Here is a 19801-nt window from a genome sequence, read left to right as displayed (position 1 = left end):
TCATTCATACAAAATTCAATTATGTGATCAGTATTGCAACTTAATTGCCTGTCTGACAACGTACCTTGTTTCTTGGTATCTGTTCTAGCCATTCCCCTGAAGTAAAAAGAACCTGGACTGTCTTTTCCCTTTTGCCTGCAGCTGAATGGAATAGAGAGATGCCCTCTTTCTCTACCAGTTTCTCAAAAGCAGTTCTTTCATGTCTGCACAGATGTAGGAACATACAAGCCTCTTTTACTAGTCAACACCTGTAGATCAAACAGTTAAAACTAATAAAAGAAGTCAGACTTGTGCTGTTACAGCTGATTTTCCTCTTCAGTCTGTTCAGGCTGACCAGTACTTCCAAGTAAACTTCCTGTTGTCTTCTTTTGCCTTAGTTCTTCTCTGTAATCAAACACAAAAAGGCTTGGGTCTTCATCACACATTTTCCTATATGCATTGCAGAGTTTTTTAAACTGTGACATGGAGAGTTGAAAAGGACGCAGAGTTGGATCAACATCTGCTGTCATCATCAGCTGTTCTGTTCTTTTCAAGCGTCCATTTTCAGGAAATAAGGTCCTGAAAGATACGTGGTGAAGAAAAACAAATTTCAACAATTCAGACAGACAATTATGTTTCCCTTAAGAGTAACACAGAATTTACTTAATAGTAAGCCTACATTAATTATGTCACTATTTTAGCTCTGGCACTCCTTAATATAGCTCATTATCTGAGCAATGGAAACATAATGGTCCTTTTTTTGCAAATGCAAATTATGACACCACAAGAAAGCACATACATTATACACTAAAAAYATTCATGTATGTTCATGTTTCCTAACCTTGAAGAGAACTTTGGGTATGGATACAAGCACTGAGCCTTCTTAGAATAAGCCTCATATTTATAAAGCAACAACAGATTCAACTGCAAAACAGAACAGATCCGAACCATATGACTTTCTTTCAGACTGTTTAATTCCAATGGGACAGACAGTTATCACTTGTCATTAATACCCTAATTCTAATGACAGAAAAAAAAAGCCAAGAAGGAAAGACATATTTAATTGCCATTCACTTTTTAATATTTAGAATGTGGAAGAACGTGGCAGGTGTCCTAGATTTTGTTTTCAGCTCTGTCATTGTTCACAGATTGCCAGTACATTTATTCTGGGCCAGACGCATCCTTCTCTCTCAGAAGTTCCCCAGATTTTACTGAATGGTATTAGTTAAGTGATTTTTACWGTCACACAAAAATGCATACTACAGAGTATGAAACTATTGAAAGGACCAGCTCTTATTAGCAGAAGTTCTCAGTCTACAATAGGCCAGAAAGGTAAAAAATCTGTACATGATTCATCTGCATTTCTCAGTTTTCAAGTTCTATCTGTTAGATATGTATCTTTATGTTAGATATGTATCTTACATACATAAAACCAAAAAATGTTGTGCATCTAATACAATACCACTACCCCCTTCTGGATCTGTTTGGCAGATTGGCTGGACAAACAAGTCAAAAGGTTTTGTATAAGTAACGATAGTTGGTTCCTCATGGGTGCATAGAACACAAGATTAAGAAGGGATTTAAAATTACAAGTAAAGGATGAAACTCCTGGGAAAACTGGTTTTAAGTATGTGCTACTTCAGSCCTTCGTCAAAATGTTCCCATTAGTTCAGCATCTAGGTCAGCCAGGTTAAAATGGATCAATTTTTATTTCCATATCCCTCTTTCCTTTGATTTGATAGTTAAAAAACATACCTGGAGTGAAAAATGTTTTAATTACTTTTGGAGAATATGAACCATCTTATTAATGTTGGTGAACCACAACTCAAACTATAATATGGACTTCATAGCTCAATCTTGTATTTCACATCAAATCCCAGAATTGATGCACAAATGTAAACTGATTCTATTGCCTTATTTATATACAGTCTGTGTGACAGATAACCTTATAATGAACTTAACAGCTTTATTATGCACCAAAATTTGTTATTTTTTTCAGGTCAGCTAAAGAATAAGAGGATTGTATTTCTTAGCTGCACACTAGGGCTAAAGTACGATAAGCTGCTAGGGGGATACGTGACGTCCAAAAGTTCAGATTCCCCCTYCTTGCCTCAAAAGAATGTAAAGCAGTTATTAACAATTTCAGATTACACAATAGTCAGGAGTTTTTTTCTTAAACTTTGGTAAAAATATTTAGATATGCTGACTGCACATGCCTTCTGCTTATACTGTCAACTGAAACCATTCCTTCACAAAAGAAAAAAAATAGAAAACCAAAAACCACCACCACCCTGTCAGTTACATCCAGTCTAGTTTGGATACTTCATTTTCTAAACACTTCCAAATGCATACTCAAACTTTAAAACAGAAATCTATACTCATTTTAGATTCAATATCTGCATCCCAGACATTAGTAGCATTCATGGCCTCAAGGAAAACAAATCCCAACAAACCAAAACTAGATACAAAATTCTTTGTTCATCTTTAAAACAGTGACATAGAAGGCTTGCTGTACAGTGAGGTGGCATTACCCTAATTCTAGACTGCATCAGGGCCAAAACTGTACCCAGCAACATTCAGGGAGCCCAAGCTGCAGAAGATGCCTCTAGTCCTAACAGCATCTCTGTCACATGTTCGTCAGTGCTCATTGCCAGGGGTTGCCCATACTATGTCAGACACGTGGCTGTGATGGAGTTTTAACAGGCTCCTTGGTGAAGAGACTGCAGGTTTCTCACATCAGAGAACCTAATAAATTCCCTCAGTAAGACACAGGGATTTTTAAAGAGCCAGTAAGAACTTTGTAAAAGGGCAAGCACAGAAACAAAAACTTGATCTTTTGACATTATCCCCAGATAAGTAACATTTCCTACAGATTATGTTCTCCTCACACTGCCATCTTTGGTTCTGGATTTTGATACTTCTTTTTAACTCAATCATTCTGTAGTTTTTGTGGTTGGGTTGTGGTTTATACATTTCTGAGACAGATGAACTGTTGAAAAGATGATTACTTTATACTAGTGATTTTAACAACTTCAACTGCCCTATCAAAAATGCACAATTAATTATTACGTAATTACTTTAAATATGAATCTCATACTTTTGTGTCCAGAAACCACTCTGAAACTGAAAGAMCTGATGAACTGTGACAGCAAATTTAAAACGGGAAGAATAAAACCAAATGCATAGCTAACTGATTTAGTAGCTGATGCATTTACAAAAACATCTGGGAATTTTTCATTAAATAATACTTACTCAATTCCACGGAAGCAGTATTTTCTTCTAAACTGAAAAACACTTCGAACTACTTTTTCTACCAGCTCAAATGGCTGCTGTATCTTTGGTTGCACCAATGGAGTGAAATGCACCACAGCCACATCCACCTACATGGAAAAGAAAGACAAATTTGAGCAGACATCTTCCTCTGAGACACATTACTTTTGAGTCACCTGGCTAGAYAGCAGCAAACAGGCACAATAAAGCAAGACATTATTGCAGCAGGTAACCTGGCTGTGCAGTGACTAATGTCACAGTATGGAATATACAGATTTGCCTTAACTTACAAGACCCTACAGAATTTTAGTCTTAGTTATCTACATATTTCCAATTAGTTCATATGCCATTTATACTTGGAACTTTTTACCCCCATGGCACTTTGTCATTTAGAGCAACTTCCATGTAATCTGTAAAGTAATTAGCACTTCTGTCTTCAGACCCTTCCACAAGATAATTCTGACATAATACACAAATTAGACAATATTTGATAAATGGGCTGAAGGGCAGCTGGAGAAAATTGGTATTATAATTAGAAATCAAACCCGTTCCCTATGTTTTCTGTTGCTCCAGGGCTTTTCTAAAATGTAAGCCAAGGAATTGCTTTTCAATGTATTAAGATTTCTAGTCTATTTAAAGGAATGGTAGGTAGAAATAAGTGCACTCAGTTCTAAGTGACCACTCAACTCTGTATTTACACTTTGTATCATAGTTCATCCAAAATTATGTTTGAATGATTCCACAAAGATAAGCTTGTATATATTCTTTTATACTACTCAAATCAGACTGGTTCACAGAACAGTCACTTGCCCCAGGTCTGAAAATTGAATGAAATAACCTCTACACATTTAATGTTTTTATATGTGTGTATATATATATATATATATATATGTCATGCAATTATAGAGACACTGTATTATATAGAAACTTCCTGAATTCAGATTTCTGTATTAAAAATAAGGAAAAAACTAAAATTCAAGTTCTGCACAACAATTAATAAAGCAGCTCATCTTCCAAACTAGATATTAACAACAACAGAAAGGAAAAATTTCTGTGGAGGAGCACATTGGGAATTTGTACAATGTGTACAAGTACTGRTACTCTATGAGTCAAAATTTCTAAGTGCCAGATTTTAAAAAATATTTAGTCTTTTGTTAAAAGAAGTCTGCTAATATGATAAGCAATCACTCAATTTTTTTAAAAAGATCTGACAGTCATTATTGGCACTCACAGAACAGATTCTATGTGATAGTAAATTATGCTAGTGCTGACAGAAATAAGGAACATAATCAGACTAAAGAACAGCTGCTGCCTAAAGCACATGTGCTCTCAGTGTACCAGTTCTTCCAGATGACCCAGAGCATGKGAGTACTTCAAAGAAGAAAGGGTTTCTCCTACTGCTTCAACCAAAACTACTCATAGCAACCTCTGATGTGGACATATTCTGACACAAAGGTACCATCCATACATTCTGTTCTTTCTGTGGGAACATCTCAGCTGTCAAGTACATCTATCCAGTACAAATGCTTCTACAACACAAATTACTATATTTCAAAGGAATTGTAAAATCCAAAATACATAAGCTTTTCATGCAGACAGAACTTATAAAGCAAATTACCAGCTAGAGAAAGGAAAGAAAATACCAATTAATGGTGCTAATGAGAAAACCCCACAGAGAGCTTTCAGTGTTAGCACTACTGATCCCAAGTATGTATTACTTATTATTATATATTACTCTAGTTGTCCACCTTCTCTGAAAGCTAGAGTTAAAAATAATACAGAAAAAGAACCTTAAAATTACTAAAATATGAAGCATAAGAACTAATTTAAAAATCAGGTGACAAAGGAAACCTGACATATGGAATCTGCAGTGAAACACACATAAATTATTTCCCGAAGCAGATTTTTAATTTTTCAAGTGTTCACAACTTCTGCCTTTGCCACAAGTTTCTGCTATCAGGAAGACCACAAGGATTTAGAAAAAACTTGTGTTCACACTGAGTGCAAGAAAAATTAATCTTTCTGAACCGGGAAAACACATATTTCACATGTCCAATCAGCTCTTTGTACAGAAATTCTAAGGGCACATGCATAACTTTATATATATTTTGGTCAGGAAATAAAACCAGGTATTACCCCCACAAAATCAGAGGTAAGAAAACAACCAGAGTCCATGTGGCATCTCTCAGTCACCTCAATTTTCCAGAAATGCTCAAAAGTGAGAGATGAGGGCTCTTTGGGAGTTAGAGCTGCATATTTAATAATAACAAAAATTTCTGAAGGAAAACAGAACATAATCTAGATGCAGTGTACAGCTTGAGAGCCAAAGAGCTCAATTTGCAATCTCAAGGCCAGTGGGCAACAATTTCTGCTGCTGAAACGAAACACAGTGCTCCTCAGGTCTATTATAGACCCTGTTTTCTCTGGACCCCAGGAAAGCTGCTTGGTTACTATAGCAACAGATACAGGGGAGAGCTTTTCATTTGTAATTGGCCACTCCTTTGAAATTATACATGCTGTTTTTCCCTAACCTTTTAATACCCATCAAATAGAGTAGAATTATGAAAGCAAATTGAGTACACAAGGGCACTTAAAATACACAAGTTGATTTGATGATAATTTTACTAGTAAYACTCTTTACCCCACCAAGTATGTTAGAAATATTTACAAAATAACAGTCAAAATTACAAAATAATAAATATGAAAATCATTCAACTGATACATCCCAAATTGTCGMTAGTACAGCAATTGTTCACCCCTTACTGTTCTAGTATATCTGTACAATGAAGGTTTATGTTCAGTTAGGGTAGAAGGAACACTTAACAGAGTACAATCAATTCAGACAAGTCTGCTGCTTTGCTAATGAAATCAACACTCTAAATCAGAATAAGCTTAAGTGAGACAATTTTTACTAATTGTTGACAATAAAGGTCTCATAATGGGCAATACATGTACCTTGCAAMAGGGCTGTATTATAAGCAAACCCACATAACCTTTCCTCAAGCTGTAATTTACTCATAGGGAACTGAAATCTAAGCAGAATACATTAAAACTTCATTAAAACAGACTGCTTGAGATCATACCGAGATAGTTCTAAGCCAGCACTTTCACAATCCAACTGCTCAGTGGCATTTTATCTGTCTACTACAAACAAATGTKAGGTCTAACACCAGCTAAGTGCATCCCGTAGCAATCTTGTTCTCATGAGTTTACTTTTGGTTCACTTCCAGCAGAAAGTAACTATGCCTCTGCACTAACAGAAATAATTCCTGTCTAAGAACAGCTCTGCARTAAGTCCATTCACATCAGGCTCACAAACAGAATCACAGGATACCAGAAGTAAGGTACAGAACCTATGGATATATCACTGCTGCAATAAAGCAAGGCCTTTCTCCCAACTTCTTGATTTCCCACACCAACTTGTAGAGGCCACTTCTCTGATGTGCTGCATTTACTACCATAAAAGCCTTATTAGTAGCTTTATTCCCTTCTTCTTTTACACAGCCTTATTAAAAGGAAACAAGTTATGGGATGACCTATGGAAGGCAAAAGCCATCAGGAATAGATAAGCAAAGCCTGCAATTGAATAGAAATGTCCTGCTGTTCAATTAAAAAATTAAAGTAAGTTGCACAGTTCTTTCCTAGGAAATTTAAACTCTTAATAAGATTATCTGTGATGAAAAAAAAAAAAACCCAACTGACAAACAACAAAACTCTCTGGCTCTCAGTGCAACTTAAACGATTCCCCCCCCCCCCCAGTCTGTAAGTCTACAGTTTCTGGATTCTCAAGATTTTACTCCATTTAATCACTGCTCACACTTTTCATCATAGAACCTAGATATCATTATGTATTTAGGACTAAGGGCCTCCATCTGTTTTATTCCATAATCTCTTTGCTTTCCCTTACTGAGTGTTTTTCAAACAAAACTCATTAAACAAAGTACTCCTTTATTCTCGGGTAGATGGAACTAAGAGAGAGAACAAACAGCAGTAATGCACTTGCTGTGGAGAACAGAAAAAAAACAACATTCCAAGAAATTTTGCTAATACATGCCAATGCAGTTTTATATGAGAAGGGATAGTTCCATTCAAGAGAAACTGCATTTTCCAGAACATCTACAGTGAAGAAAACATCTCAGATCTCACATCCAACAGTAAGTCCTACATACAAGAACGAAATTTAACTGCATTTTAAACTACAATTGTAGTGCTTATACTTGAATTTATCATGCTTTTAACTTGGTTCATCTCATTAAATGTAATGTATGGCTACCATTTGCAGTGTTTTGTGTTTATGCTTGTTTGTATATACTGACATTTTAAAAAGGAAGCAATGAAAAAGGCTGATTCAAGGTACTAATTAGCTGTTTCAAAATATGAATGAGAATATGAATGAGTTTTTTGAATGGGTTTTGAGCTATTCAGACCTGTCAGTTCCTTCTGTAAAAGGAAGTTAAGCCATCTTTCCCATGGGCCTTTACAGCAAATGATATGTATCTGCCAGAGCATCCCTTCCCAGCCTGAAACRGAAGGGATTTGAAAATAGGCAGGTCTTCGAAACAGGATTTTAACAATGAGTAGCTGTTAATATTCTCACCTTAACTTTAAGCATTTTTAATATATATATGCTGGACAGTGTTAGCACATCCTTGAACAATTATCTCAAATAAATACAATATAACAAGATTAGCATAKAAATATATAAATTATATATTATAAAAATATAGAGAATTATACTATATATTATTGTAAAGGATAACTGCTATATTTATGGAGGGTAGAGATATTTATTAGTTCAGAAATGCCACTAAAGACTCATAGAATATATTCTGATCGAAGCATTGTTTTCTTAGGCATAATGAACTGAAACAAGAGTACAATGCTACGGATAGTTTGTATTCCACTTATTTCAATCCTGTCCCTTACTATTATGGCTTTTCAAAAAAGTTCTGCTGCTGAAGACTGATTTTAATATCATTGTTCATATTTAGATAGAAAGTTTGGATCATGCTTTCTAAGACAGAGGTCTGCCCTTTATCTACAGTGATGAAARACAAAACGTGTCAATTATGCAGCCCCATGCAAAAAGCAAGTCAGGGTACCACTTTCTAATCCTCCCCTTGGAGGTTTCAAACCACTGTTCTGCATCTGCAATCCCAACAGTCCAGCTGATACAACAGCAACAGTTCTGTCTTCCCAGCTGCACAGTTATCATACTGCCTAAAATGTTCTCATCCATCACATGAAATTGGATTCTTTATAAAAAGAATAATGGGGAGCTTTTTAATGAATTTTTTTTAAGTGCCACTTCATGGCAAATTTGCAAATTATTTCAGACAGGTGACTTATTCAAAAAAGGCACTTCCACAAATGAGTTGTTTCATACCAGTATTAAAAAAATATTTTAGCTACAGAAGCAGATAATTTTCACCCTTTGGACTTGTTCAATACTGCTGCTCTAAGTCAAGGAACAGAAATAACTGAAACAAAAAAATTGTTAAGTTTAAGCAAAAATAAAAAAAATTAGAAAAGTCATGTGACTAATTGTGAAAATAGCGCAAAAACTAATTTCCATTTTATTCTACTACAAAACCAAGATACTTTGTAACAGTCATTAAAAAGAAAAACATATTACATTTAAAAAACAGAAATAAATTGTTACCTTTAACCATACTTTAAATAAGAGATTGTACTCRTTATAAAATAATCAACAGGAGCTGACTACAGCCATCAACACGCTTAAACAAAGTACTTGAAGWGTACAATATATTTTCTATTGCAGTGTTTTTCTACCACAACARCTTCTACTCTGCAAGTTTCTAGCATTCCATTTACAAAGTATATTTGTCCGGTAAGCCTGCAATCCATATGCTATTACCAAAACCAACTGCAGTAAAATAAGTTTTTGCTTGATGGCTTGCAATCATGGATGAAAGGGCAGCAGCTCCTTTTTACAAGCAATTCTAAAGCATCGTCCATTTGCCATCATTGCTGTTCAAGTACCTTGTTTACAGAAGCTCAGCTGCTGCAGGGTCATATTCAGATATTCATTCAGATAGCTCTAATTTTAAATGCAAGCTTTTTTTTTGTTTGCTGATTTCTTTTCCTTTCCCCCTTGCACTTCCCCCTTTCCTCCTCGGTACACAGACAGCCACAGCTTGGCTACGAAGCTCCCAGTTCCTCATTTGCACAGAGAAAAGGCASACAAAAGGTGACAGAAGATAACAACCATCATGGCATCAGCAAGCCTGCAGTTCTTTGCTTTTATTCTGGCGTTGTGTGGTGTTTTTGGAGATATCGCAGCCACCCTGCTACCAAACTGGAAGGTAAATGCAGACATTGGCACAAATATCATAACAGCTGTAACACAGATGCAAGGACTTTGGATGGACTGCACGTGGTACAGCACTGGGATGTTCAGCTGCACCCTGAAATACTCCATTCTCTCCCTCCCCGTCTACATCCAAGCTGCACGGACCACCATGGTACTGTCGTGTATCCTATCAGCCTTTGGGATCTGCATCACTACAGTCGGAATGAAATGCACAAAGTTGGGAGGGGACACTGACAGCAAAAATCATGCTTGTTTTGCTGGAGGAGTCTGCTTCATTCTTGCAGGAATCTTTGGATTAGTACCAACATCTTGGTACACGAGAGAAATTATTTCAAATTTTCTGGACCAGACCATTCCAGAGAGTAGTAAACATGAACCAGGAGGAGCAGTTTATACAGGATTCATCTCAGCAGGGTTTCTGCTCATCGCAGGTGTGATCTTCTGCTCTTCCTGTTTTAAAAGGCAGCAAGGAGCAYGGATTTACCCTCCAAAGCAGCACCATTTCCCATCCACAGAGCAGGAGAGCAATGCAGGTTACAACCTGAAGGACTATGTATAAATAATTACTTCTATTCACTGAAGTATTTCTATCCGTTCAAGGGKTTTTTTGTGTGTTAAGTGTAGCTTGGTTATTTAAAAGAATGTATAACATAGCATTCAACTTTTCCTATATTTGGGTTGCAGTTATGTTTATGCAAGGTATTTCATTTATAGGGACATCCACAAAAAGGAAAAAAGTATGAAAGAATAATTGTCTGCTAAAGAGTACTTTATTTTGTTGATTTTTCAAATCCTTCTTTCTGACTTCCCAAGTAAAACTTATTGAAGAAAATGGAACTATTTTAAAAACATAACTGAGTGTACAATTGACRTATCTATGTCTTGTTACAGCAAAGATTATTAAAAACTAACTGCCTTCTGTTTAGTGAATCAGGCTTTCAATAAAATGCAACATTTTATAGTGTATTTCACATTTTAATCTTGATTTTAATTAGGATGCAAGGTAAAAAACCCAAAAACTATTTGTCCAAGAAGACCAATTTAATGGTTTTTAAAAAGCAGACATATCTGCCTTTCATTTTCAATTCTAAATTGCCTTGGTAACTAGATTTTGTAAAAGAAAATAAATTTAAAAAATAGACAAAAAAAAAAATCAACCAACCAAAACAAATCCAGAACAAAAGCTCAAGGTTCCAACCCTTAGCTGTATACTCTGCATATCAGGCTGAAGGATCAGCAGTACCATTCAGCTTTTGTCAAACACGGCTCTCCTGCCCCAAACTGCCACCTGCTGTGGGTTTCATTTATTATTGTTAAAGAAAAGCCTGCTGGACATTCACCAATTGCTACTGATCTATCACTACACAATGAATGTTAGATACGAGAACCAATACAACAAGAAATGTAACTATAACTCTGAAAACACTTGCAAACTGTAACAAGCAGGATAGAAACGAAAATATCCATGTTCAAGAAACATCTGCAAACATTGTAACATACACTTGCTAAAAGTATCTATTAACAGCTCAAATAACACAGCTACCACTTACTGTCTTATTCCTGCAGGGTCTGTTTCAGACCCACTCCCAGGTATTCTATCCACTACAGTAAAATGTACTATACAACAGTGCTAAAGAAACAGCTCCTTTATTTTTTTAACTGTCTTATTCTGAATAATTGCTTTAAATCCTTTAAACTTTTCTTTTGCCACAGATTTTGTTTTGTATTGGTCATTAGGAAAGCATGTTCTACCTAAATATTTCCCTAAATGAGAATCAAATCGATGAATGAAATGGGATATGATACAGACCTTTAAATGTAGGAATATAATGCTAGGTGAGTCTTTCAATAAAATCAACTGCTCTTTACTCTGTATGTTTATACACAACTTCCATTTCCCATGGTACTAGTCTGAAATTTGCTACAACACCGTGAAGGGACTCAAAAATTACRTATTTAGTACATTGGAAAAAGATTTTCTATCATAACATTTGGGAAACTGTTTTATGCACTTGATATGTAAGTAATCTTTACTCACAGAGAGTCTTCATCACACACAGAATGGCACTACATTTTGGCTTTTAGTTGAGTTTCCTGTTTTAAACAAGGAGCTTGTTTTGTATTATTCCTAATGCAACTATCAGTAGTTATTGGATATGGCAGGGACTTCACTATGACCAAAAAGCCAATTTTATTTCCTAGACACAATGCTGTGCAGCACCACTCCATTAACCAAGAGTCTTTTATGTCTCAACATTCATAGTAATGTTGAAATAATCTTCATACTTCGAGCAAATTGAGGTAAAAAATCTCACAAACATGCATCTCCACCTTTAGAAAGGGGTTTGACATGACACAGCCATGACCATTGCCATTGTACATGAATTAAATCTGCTAGCAAAACTATAACCAAGATGAATTTTCACAGGAGGGCATAAGAAAGAGGTAATAATTGCATACCATGAGCAAAATGAAATGTTTATTGATTACATACGCTGAAAACTTTTCTTCCTGAAACTTTTTTATAAAGTACCTGAACTTTTTATAGGTATGAAACAAAAACCAAGCATGGAACCATTTCGTTCCCAATATGCTGCAAGAGCTTTCCAAGAACACAGGTTCTACGAGCGATGATACAGCTAAAATCAGTCTACAGCTAAAGGAGCAATGATAAAACAGAAGATCAACCTACTACAGGAGTTTGAAGGATACAAAATATAATGAAAACAGGTGCCAGCTCTGCCTGAAAAAAATGTATTTTCTGCTTTTGAAATTTAAGCAAYACTCATTTTAACTCAGATAACATTAAATAAAAATATGGCTGCTTTTTTAATTCAACAGAGCACCAGCTGACTGTAGGATATGCTTATACTAAGATATTTGTCACAATCGTGYTATCTCTCTCTTGGTCAACCTAAAGTATGGCCTTTTCAATATAGGAAAATGGAACTATCAGTTATAGTTTCCCAATGCTGGGACACAGTCTGAACTAGACATTTGACTACATTAGCACTACTAGTACTCAGATTGTACCCACCACCGAGAAATAACCACCATGAAACTGGAATTTTGGCCTTACTTAAAGCAGATTCACAAATTTGACAGTGAGATGTCACCCTGAGATTATTTTCYATTCAGCTAGGAGACAGGAAAAAAGCCCTAAGCCAAAGCCTCAAAGCAAAAAAATAAGATTTCTTAAGTATGGTCATTTTTTTCACAACAGACTGCTGTCATAACTAGTAATTTAACATGTTTGAACAGTTACTTGCTAAAAAAATACTAACAAAATTTTAAATTACCATCAAAATATGCCCTGATAGAGGCCTTAAAATTTATTGCGATAAATGAGAAAATAACTTTAAATAAAGGTTCTCAACAGGTATGCCAGAGAAGTAAAAAGGACCAAGAGAGAGACTCAGAGAGGGGAGGGGAAATGTATTGAAGAGCTGAACCAACCAGCTTAAGAAGGACTTTCAGAAGCTGCACGTTCATTTCTGAAACAGAACAGCAGTTTRAAAGGACAAAGGGTAATGGTTTTAAACTCCAAGAGGGTTGATTTAAATTAGATATAAGGAAGAAGTTTTTTACAATGAGGCTGGTAAAACATAAACATGCTGCCCAGAGAGATGGTGGATGCCCCATCCCTGGAAACATTAAAGATCAGATTGGACAGAGCTCTGGGCAACCTGATCTAGTTGAAAATGTTCCTGATCATTGCATGGGAWTGGGACTAGATGGCCTTTAAAGGTCCCTTCCAACCCAAATATTTCTAAAATCCTATGATTTCCAAATGCATTCAGGTACACACAACTCACAGTCAGGCACAATTTTGACAAAAAAATCCAAACCAAACCAAACCAAAAAAAAAGTTATTGTCCAAAATACCGATTAATTTCTTCATTTTTGATTTCTGTAATCATAATGGCTATTAATAAAAACCAGTGGTAGTACATAAGATGAATACTAAGAGATTGTTCTCTACTCACTCAAGAACAATTAAGAGGAATAAAAAATTGTTACTTTTTAAAACAGTCAGGTGGATATTGGTGACAAAATGCTATAGCAAATAGGAGGGAGTAAAATATGCTAAATATGATTGGGGTGAAACATCAAGATTATACATGTGGTAAAATTAGAGATGTTTGACAAAGATGACAAATGAAAAGCTTTTCTTATCACAGTCTTTCAAAAGATCCATCAAATTCTTTAGGCACAATTCCCAAACTGTTTATAAATACAAATTGTAAAATAGCAGGCTTTCCAAAAATATTCCAGTCCTAGCAGACTGTCCTGCCTAATTAAATCCTAATCTCCCTCTCCAGAACACCCAAAGAATTATGATGACCTTGCAGACAGGTTTGAAAGTCAAAGCCAAGTTCTGAGGAACTAAAAAAAGCACTTTCTTAGAGTACACATGCTTCATTTACAGAAATTTCATATCACTCCACTTYGTAATATGGAGATATTCAAACAGAGCAGCCACCAATGTTCATTAGTCAATATAAGATACATTCCTTGACTGACAAATGACAAAAGCCACAAAAAAAAAGTACAGGAAAACCTACCTCTGGCTTTGGAACAAAGGCTTGACCTGGAATTACAAAACAGTTTTCCACAGTGCAGAGATGCTGAGCCATGATGGATAGTCTGCTACGTTGGTTACTTCCTGGATTAGCTGTAAGTCTCTTTTGGAAAATCAAAACATGTACATCAGTGATGCTGAATTGACCAATTGATCAGTTACATTAAAGCTTGATTTTCAGTATCATCAAATTAAAAAACCACCACCAGTTAATCATTAAAAACTSTTATCAAACTGCATGCGCAGTTAATCTAGAATTCTTTTCTCCAATATAGCCACACTTCACTAAGAYACCATGCTGATTTACAAACTCAGTCCTGCAATCAAATGCACATGAAAAGGAACTCCTTGAACTTCTGCAGAACTAAATGAATGTCAAAATAATTTTGTATGGACACAAGAGAAAACTAAAACTATTCTGACTGCAGGATTCAAAACAAACATAACACCAGCTGACAGTACTCTCATAATCCTTTCCTTCTACTGTTTCTGTATAAAATATAACTAGTCTTTTTYTTCTTAAGATGAAACAAAGTTCCAGAAACTCAAGATTGGCTAGAAACCAAAATTTCTTCATAATTAACTGGTCTACACTTACAATATTTGCAAGGAAGCTGGGTCTACTTTACATAAATTTAGAACGGCTAACACTGAGAGCATTTAATACTTAAAACTCAATTTAGTCGTTGTCTGATTTTCACAAGAATTTTTTTACAAAATAATAGCCTGAACAGAGGTTTYCTACACTTTTGTGACCTGGCAAGAAATTGTGTTTTGCTTGCACAAATGAAATTTAAATATAAAAAAGCATCCTGTAACAAGTCTCAAATTATAGAAGTCATTACACTAACTGCAAAAACAGAATTTTGATGATTTCTGTTCTTATTTACCACCACCCCAATAAAAAAAAAAAAACCAAAACAACAAACTAAACCTCAATTTGCATATCTGGGAACATCTGTACATCATGTAGTTTCATATGAAAAGCCCATTCATTAAATGCTGTCATGCTTATGAAATCTATTCCAGAAAGATAAAAGCTAAGTTTGTTTTTGAAGTTTCACTTTTTTTTTAAACAACTCTTCTGAAAGTCAGTTCAGCATGGAGCAAAAAAATACTTTTCAATGACTTTCTGGAAAGAATGCTCAGTGATTCTTTTTGCCTATGCCAGCATTTAAAGCTACCTTCACTGTTGCTTCAGAGAAAATTGTTATTCTCTGGAAAAAAACCCAGACTGCAAAGTCTAACAATGCAATCAGACACGCACTTCCTTAACCTCTGCAGTGGAAATGAAAATGACCACATGGCAACACTTGTAGCAACATTTCCAATRCCAACTCAAACAAACCGTCTTTATTCTCCCAGAAACCATCTAGCAAGTCTCAGGCAGTAAGTTGCTGCTTCTCAGTTACAAAGGGATAACATAACATCAATCTCTGGGTAGAAACATCTTAAGCAGCTTCAACCACAGAAGTAGGACCATATCTGAGTATGGCACACATACATATGAGCCACTCAAACACCCTGACATAGGCAGGGACATCTGCAGATGGATGAGGTTACTCAGAGACTTGACCTGCCTGACCTTGAATGTTTCCAGGGATGCAGCATCCTCCACCTCTCTTGGCAATCTGCTGCARTGTTTTAACACCCCCACTGTAAAAAATTTCTTCCTTGTATTTAAATCCACCCTCTTTCAGTTTGAAACCATTAGTCCTCGTTCTACAGCAACAGGCCCTGTTAGAGGATCAATTTTAGAGGAAGTGGGCTGGAAGGACCTGGCCTAGCTGACAGATTTGAGATAAAGCACCAAGGAACTTGGAACAAGACAAAAATTCTTACCCACAAAGTGAATAATGATTTTACAAATTTAAACTACAGAAAATAAAATGTATCTGCTTGACACTCAAAAGTGCTATTTTTACTCTTGTGCATATTTACCCTTATCCTCCTTAACAAGCCTCAGATTCAGCATATAAAATAATTTCTGGCTCTCATCAGCTTTAATCAATTTATTTAAATCATAGAACAGTGTAGGCTGCAGTAGTAGGTGTGTAGTGACATAACTCACACCAACATTGCTGTACTGCAATGAAACAGAAAAGGAAGAAAATACTACCAGCAMAAATGGCAAAGGTATTTATTTCCCCCTTATCCTGGCAAAACAAAATCTGACCATAAATAAAAGAGCCCATTGCTTCATTTTCTTACTATTAACATTAAATTATCCCAGCTAATCATAAAGTACATCACTCCTTTCCACGATACACCCTAGGCTTTTGCTGAGCTTATGACATACACACAGACTTTCTTAGATGTTTAGGCTCTTAGCTTAGAAACATTCAGGAAGGACACCAAATTTTTGAGTTTAAGATATGTCCCTGTCAAGACTATAAATCCTGAAATACATAAAATATCAGTAGCAACTCACTACCATTTGCATTACACTGTTCTCTCTTTCCTGATACTGAATATGCCTGTACACACCAAATTACAATGGCTACCTTAAGCAACTCCAGAGGGTCAGGAGAAAAGACATATTCTTCTTTCTGCTAATCATAAAATAGTATCTTTAAWGCATTTCTTTTAATGGTATTAAACCAATAATGGAAATGCAAACCAGCAACTATAAACAATTTTGTCTTTAGAGGAAGACTTGTGTTTAAATTGTGTTGAACAAGAATCAACCGATCTCAGAATGTACACTCAACAATTATCACTGATTCCCTACATGATCTTGAACAACATATTCAATTTCTACTGYTTCTAACTTCTCAGTGTTCTAATCCAACAGCTTAAGTGTGCATGGTATTTTGCACCTAATTGAGCTAGGCAGGGTGCAGAAGTATAAACTGCATGCCATCAATGATATGTGCAGCGTGGTACAACTATATAAAGCCCAGAGTGCTCTCACACAGTGTTAGGTGAATTTTTTCACTGCTGTCACAAAACTCTATCTCACTCATCATCACTCTGCATTTTACATCACAGTCCATCAGCTGTATTTTGCAACACAGCCTAATCTCACATGACATGAAGTCCTTCTGGAAAACAAATCTACATTCTTGAATGCCTGAAACAAAATGAACCCAGAACTGAATTAAGAAATCTGGTTTATTTCATACCAAATGTTTCTCCCTGGTGTTCTCTAGAGACACCTACTGGAAATATTTCTTGAATCCTGATTGCAAGGCTAGAGCAATGACAGCACAATATGATTTTCTTTGATCCAAGAAACAACAGYAGACGTGCCACTTGCATATATAATTATTACTAATTTTCACACAGAAAAAAAATAAAACCAGMAAAATTTTCCTATTCAAATTTCTACTCTGAAGGACTAAAATGAAAACAACATACACATTGAGGCTGCACAGACAAAACACAGTATTTACAGACTGGAGTAATATGATGGAAATTCACTTTTCAGGCTGATGTGCATTTCCTCCTTTTCTTTATAAAAGCAAGTGAGATGCCTGAAAGAAGCCAGACTGCCTCCATAACTACAAAGCAAAAAACTTTCAATTCTCTATGCCATTAAATCTTCCATGCAATGGCAACAGAAATAAACTGTATTCTGAAAGCACTGTGGAGTAAGCCAACCTAATATAAACTGATCTGGCATTAACACTACAACACTGCAGACCAGTTTGGCCTTCTTTAAGAAACTATTAATACAAAGTAAAATATCAATTTGCTCTTGGACTTACGGTGACAGGAGTAAATTAAGATCTTTTTATACACACAAGAATGGCAGCAATACATTAATAATTTTTATATCAAGTCTWGTTCAAGAAAACCAACACCAGTTTCCATGGCCTTGACGAACACCCCCTTGTTTTAAGTATTTAATCACAACCAGAAATAAAGCCAACCTTCCATTTTTCCTTATTTCCAGGAAGGTGCTTTGAAAAATATATTTTTAATAAAGAGGACAAAGAAAAGACATATAAGTGCATTTCCTGAAATGAATGAAAGGTAAGGAAAACCAGACTGATGACAGTGCACAAATGACTGTGAGAGAATAAAYATATTCAAAACCATATTAAGATCTGTGCAATGTATTCACGTTAAAGCAATCAGACTTCAGAAAAGACTAGATGGAGTACCTCAAGGAAATATAACTCTCCATAAGACAGTAAAAAAAAGGATCAGAGTAGATAATTAATACATCAAAATTCATAAATTACAGACAAACTAAAAATTCAACTAACCCTTTCTTCTCTTTTCAAAGCCAGCTAAGACTGGGTTTGTAATTTTAAACAAAAAAAATGCATGTAAAACACTTTTTGTTCAATTTATCATCTGAACAATTTTGGAAAAATGCTAAAAATTTTACCTCCCCAACTTCCTTTTGGAAAGTCAGTGTCATCTGTGTCCTGCCGTAAATAAAAGGTCCATCCTGTTTCGAAACATTCTCAAGCCACTTGATGATTAGAGGAGTTGAAACACTGAAGGGCAGATTCCCAATGATATGTATATCTGGTGGCTCTGTTGACATTTGACAGAAGAAGAGCAACTGTCAAAAAGTTTTGGTTAAGATTTTGCCAAGAAATAAAACACAAGAAAAATATGTGCCTATCAACCTAGACTTAAAATATGGGAACAATTTTTATCAAGCCACACCRAAATGGTACCTGTTCATTTATACTCATATTACACTGATGAAACTGTGTTACTATTCTCAGTATTTACYTGGAAAAAAAGTGGTTAGGTTTGGTTCTCATTTGCTTTTGAATAAATCAGTAACTTTCAGATGATTTTCAGCTAATGAGTAAATTCCAGCTGAGCTACTCTAGAAAGGCAAAAGTRTAACAGCATTCCTGTGATTCCATAGCCATACTCATACTTCTATCCAACACATTCTCCCAGGGGCATTTTACTGTCTTAACAACCCCCAAAACAACCACCTAACCCACACTGGACAGAGCTCTCCTTCAGTATAGACTCCTCTGAAATCAAAAGGTGCTAAAGTACAAGAYTTAGCCATAAGAAGCGATACCTGTTTTTCAGTTATGGATCAGTGCATCTTGTACAACACAACACAGGGATTTCATTAAAAGGAATCTTTCTGTCTAAGCAGGAGTGCAAACGAAGTGGACAAACCTCAAAAGCCAGTGTGCTGTTTCTTAGATACTACAATATTTATTAACATAAATAAGAGATGACAATATCAAATTCAACCTGTTTTTCTGGCACACTTTCCTTATTATGCCCTTTTTACGCTGTGATATTTTCCMTCTATCTGTGGTATTACACATTTATCAGAGATAGTGGCTTTTGAAATCCACCAGCCTTTCAGACATACTGCAGTAATACAGAAGAAATGTATCTTACCTCTAATTACTCTGATTACTCAGCTCAAAACCMATCAGTGACTATCTTCAAGAAAGGCAAATTTTTAAAACTGCACTCRCACACTCTCACACATACATTTTCTCATAGTTTGCTCTGTGAAGCATTTAACTTTTGCAATAAGGCAAATACAACATACAGTTTTTCAAGGTGAACAAAATGTGCCACWGTCTTTTATTTCCTGAGACAGAAAGCACTTCAATGCTCTTCAGGTACTGCCAAGAGTGACTTTACCTTAAATTAATGAATTTGGAAAAGGTGACTGGGAGGACATCTCTGAT

At 35.6% G+C, this 19801-nt stretch overlaps 2 protein-coding genes across 4 annotated transcripts in view; one reads left to right on the top strand and one right to left on the bottom strand.

The window, feature by feature from the left end:
• Nucleotides 1–296: 296 nt before the first annotated feature.
• The window catches only part of TFB1M (transcription factor B1, mitochondrial), a 26148-nt gene continuing 6643 nt past the window's right edge, over nt 297–19801 (bottom strand). For all 3 annotated transcript variants that reach the window (XM_057364875.1, XM_057364873.1, XM_057364876.1), the window contains exons 5-8: nt 18505–18656; nt 14149–14268; nt 3232–3359; nt 297–558 (exon numbers count right to left, since the gene is read on the bottom strand). In XM_057364875.1, the coding sequence (XP_057220858.1) occupies nt 297–558; nt 3232–3359; nt 14149–14268; nt 18505–18656 (662 nt within the window). The remainder of the gene's footprint in view (nt 559–3231; nt 3360–14148; nt 14269–18504; nt 18657–19801) is intronic.
• On the top strand, nt 9419–10210 carry CLDN20 (claudin 20). The gene has a single exon (XM_057364877.1). It carries the CDS (start codon nt 9483–9485, stop codon nt 10140–10142), a length of 660 nt encoding a protein of 219 aa, XP_057220860.1. The 5' UTR covers nt 9419–9482; the 3' UTR covers nt 10143–10210.

Source organism: Malurus melanocephalus, unplaced genomic scaffold (genome assembly GCF_030028575.1).
Source record: "Malurus melanocephalus ecotype Western Australia unplaced genomic scaffold, MMel_1.1 scaffold_43, whole genome shotgun sequence".
Lineage (NCBI taxonomy): Eukaryota > Metazoa > Chordata > Aves > Passeriformes > Maluridae > Malurus > Malurus melanocephalus.
Note: the sequence above shows the minus strand (reverse complement) of the source record. Positions and strands in the feature narration are given on the sequence as shown.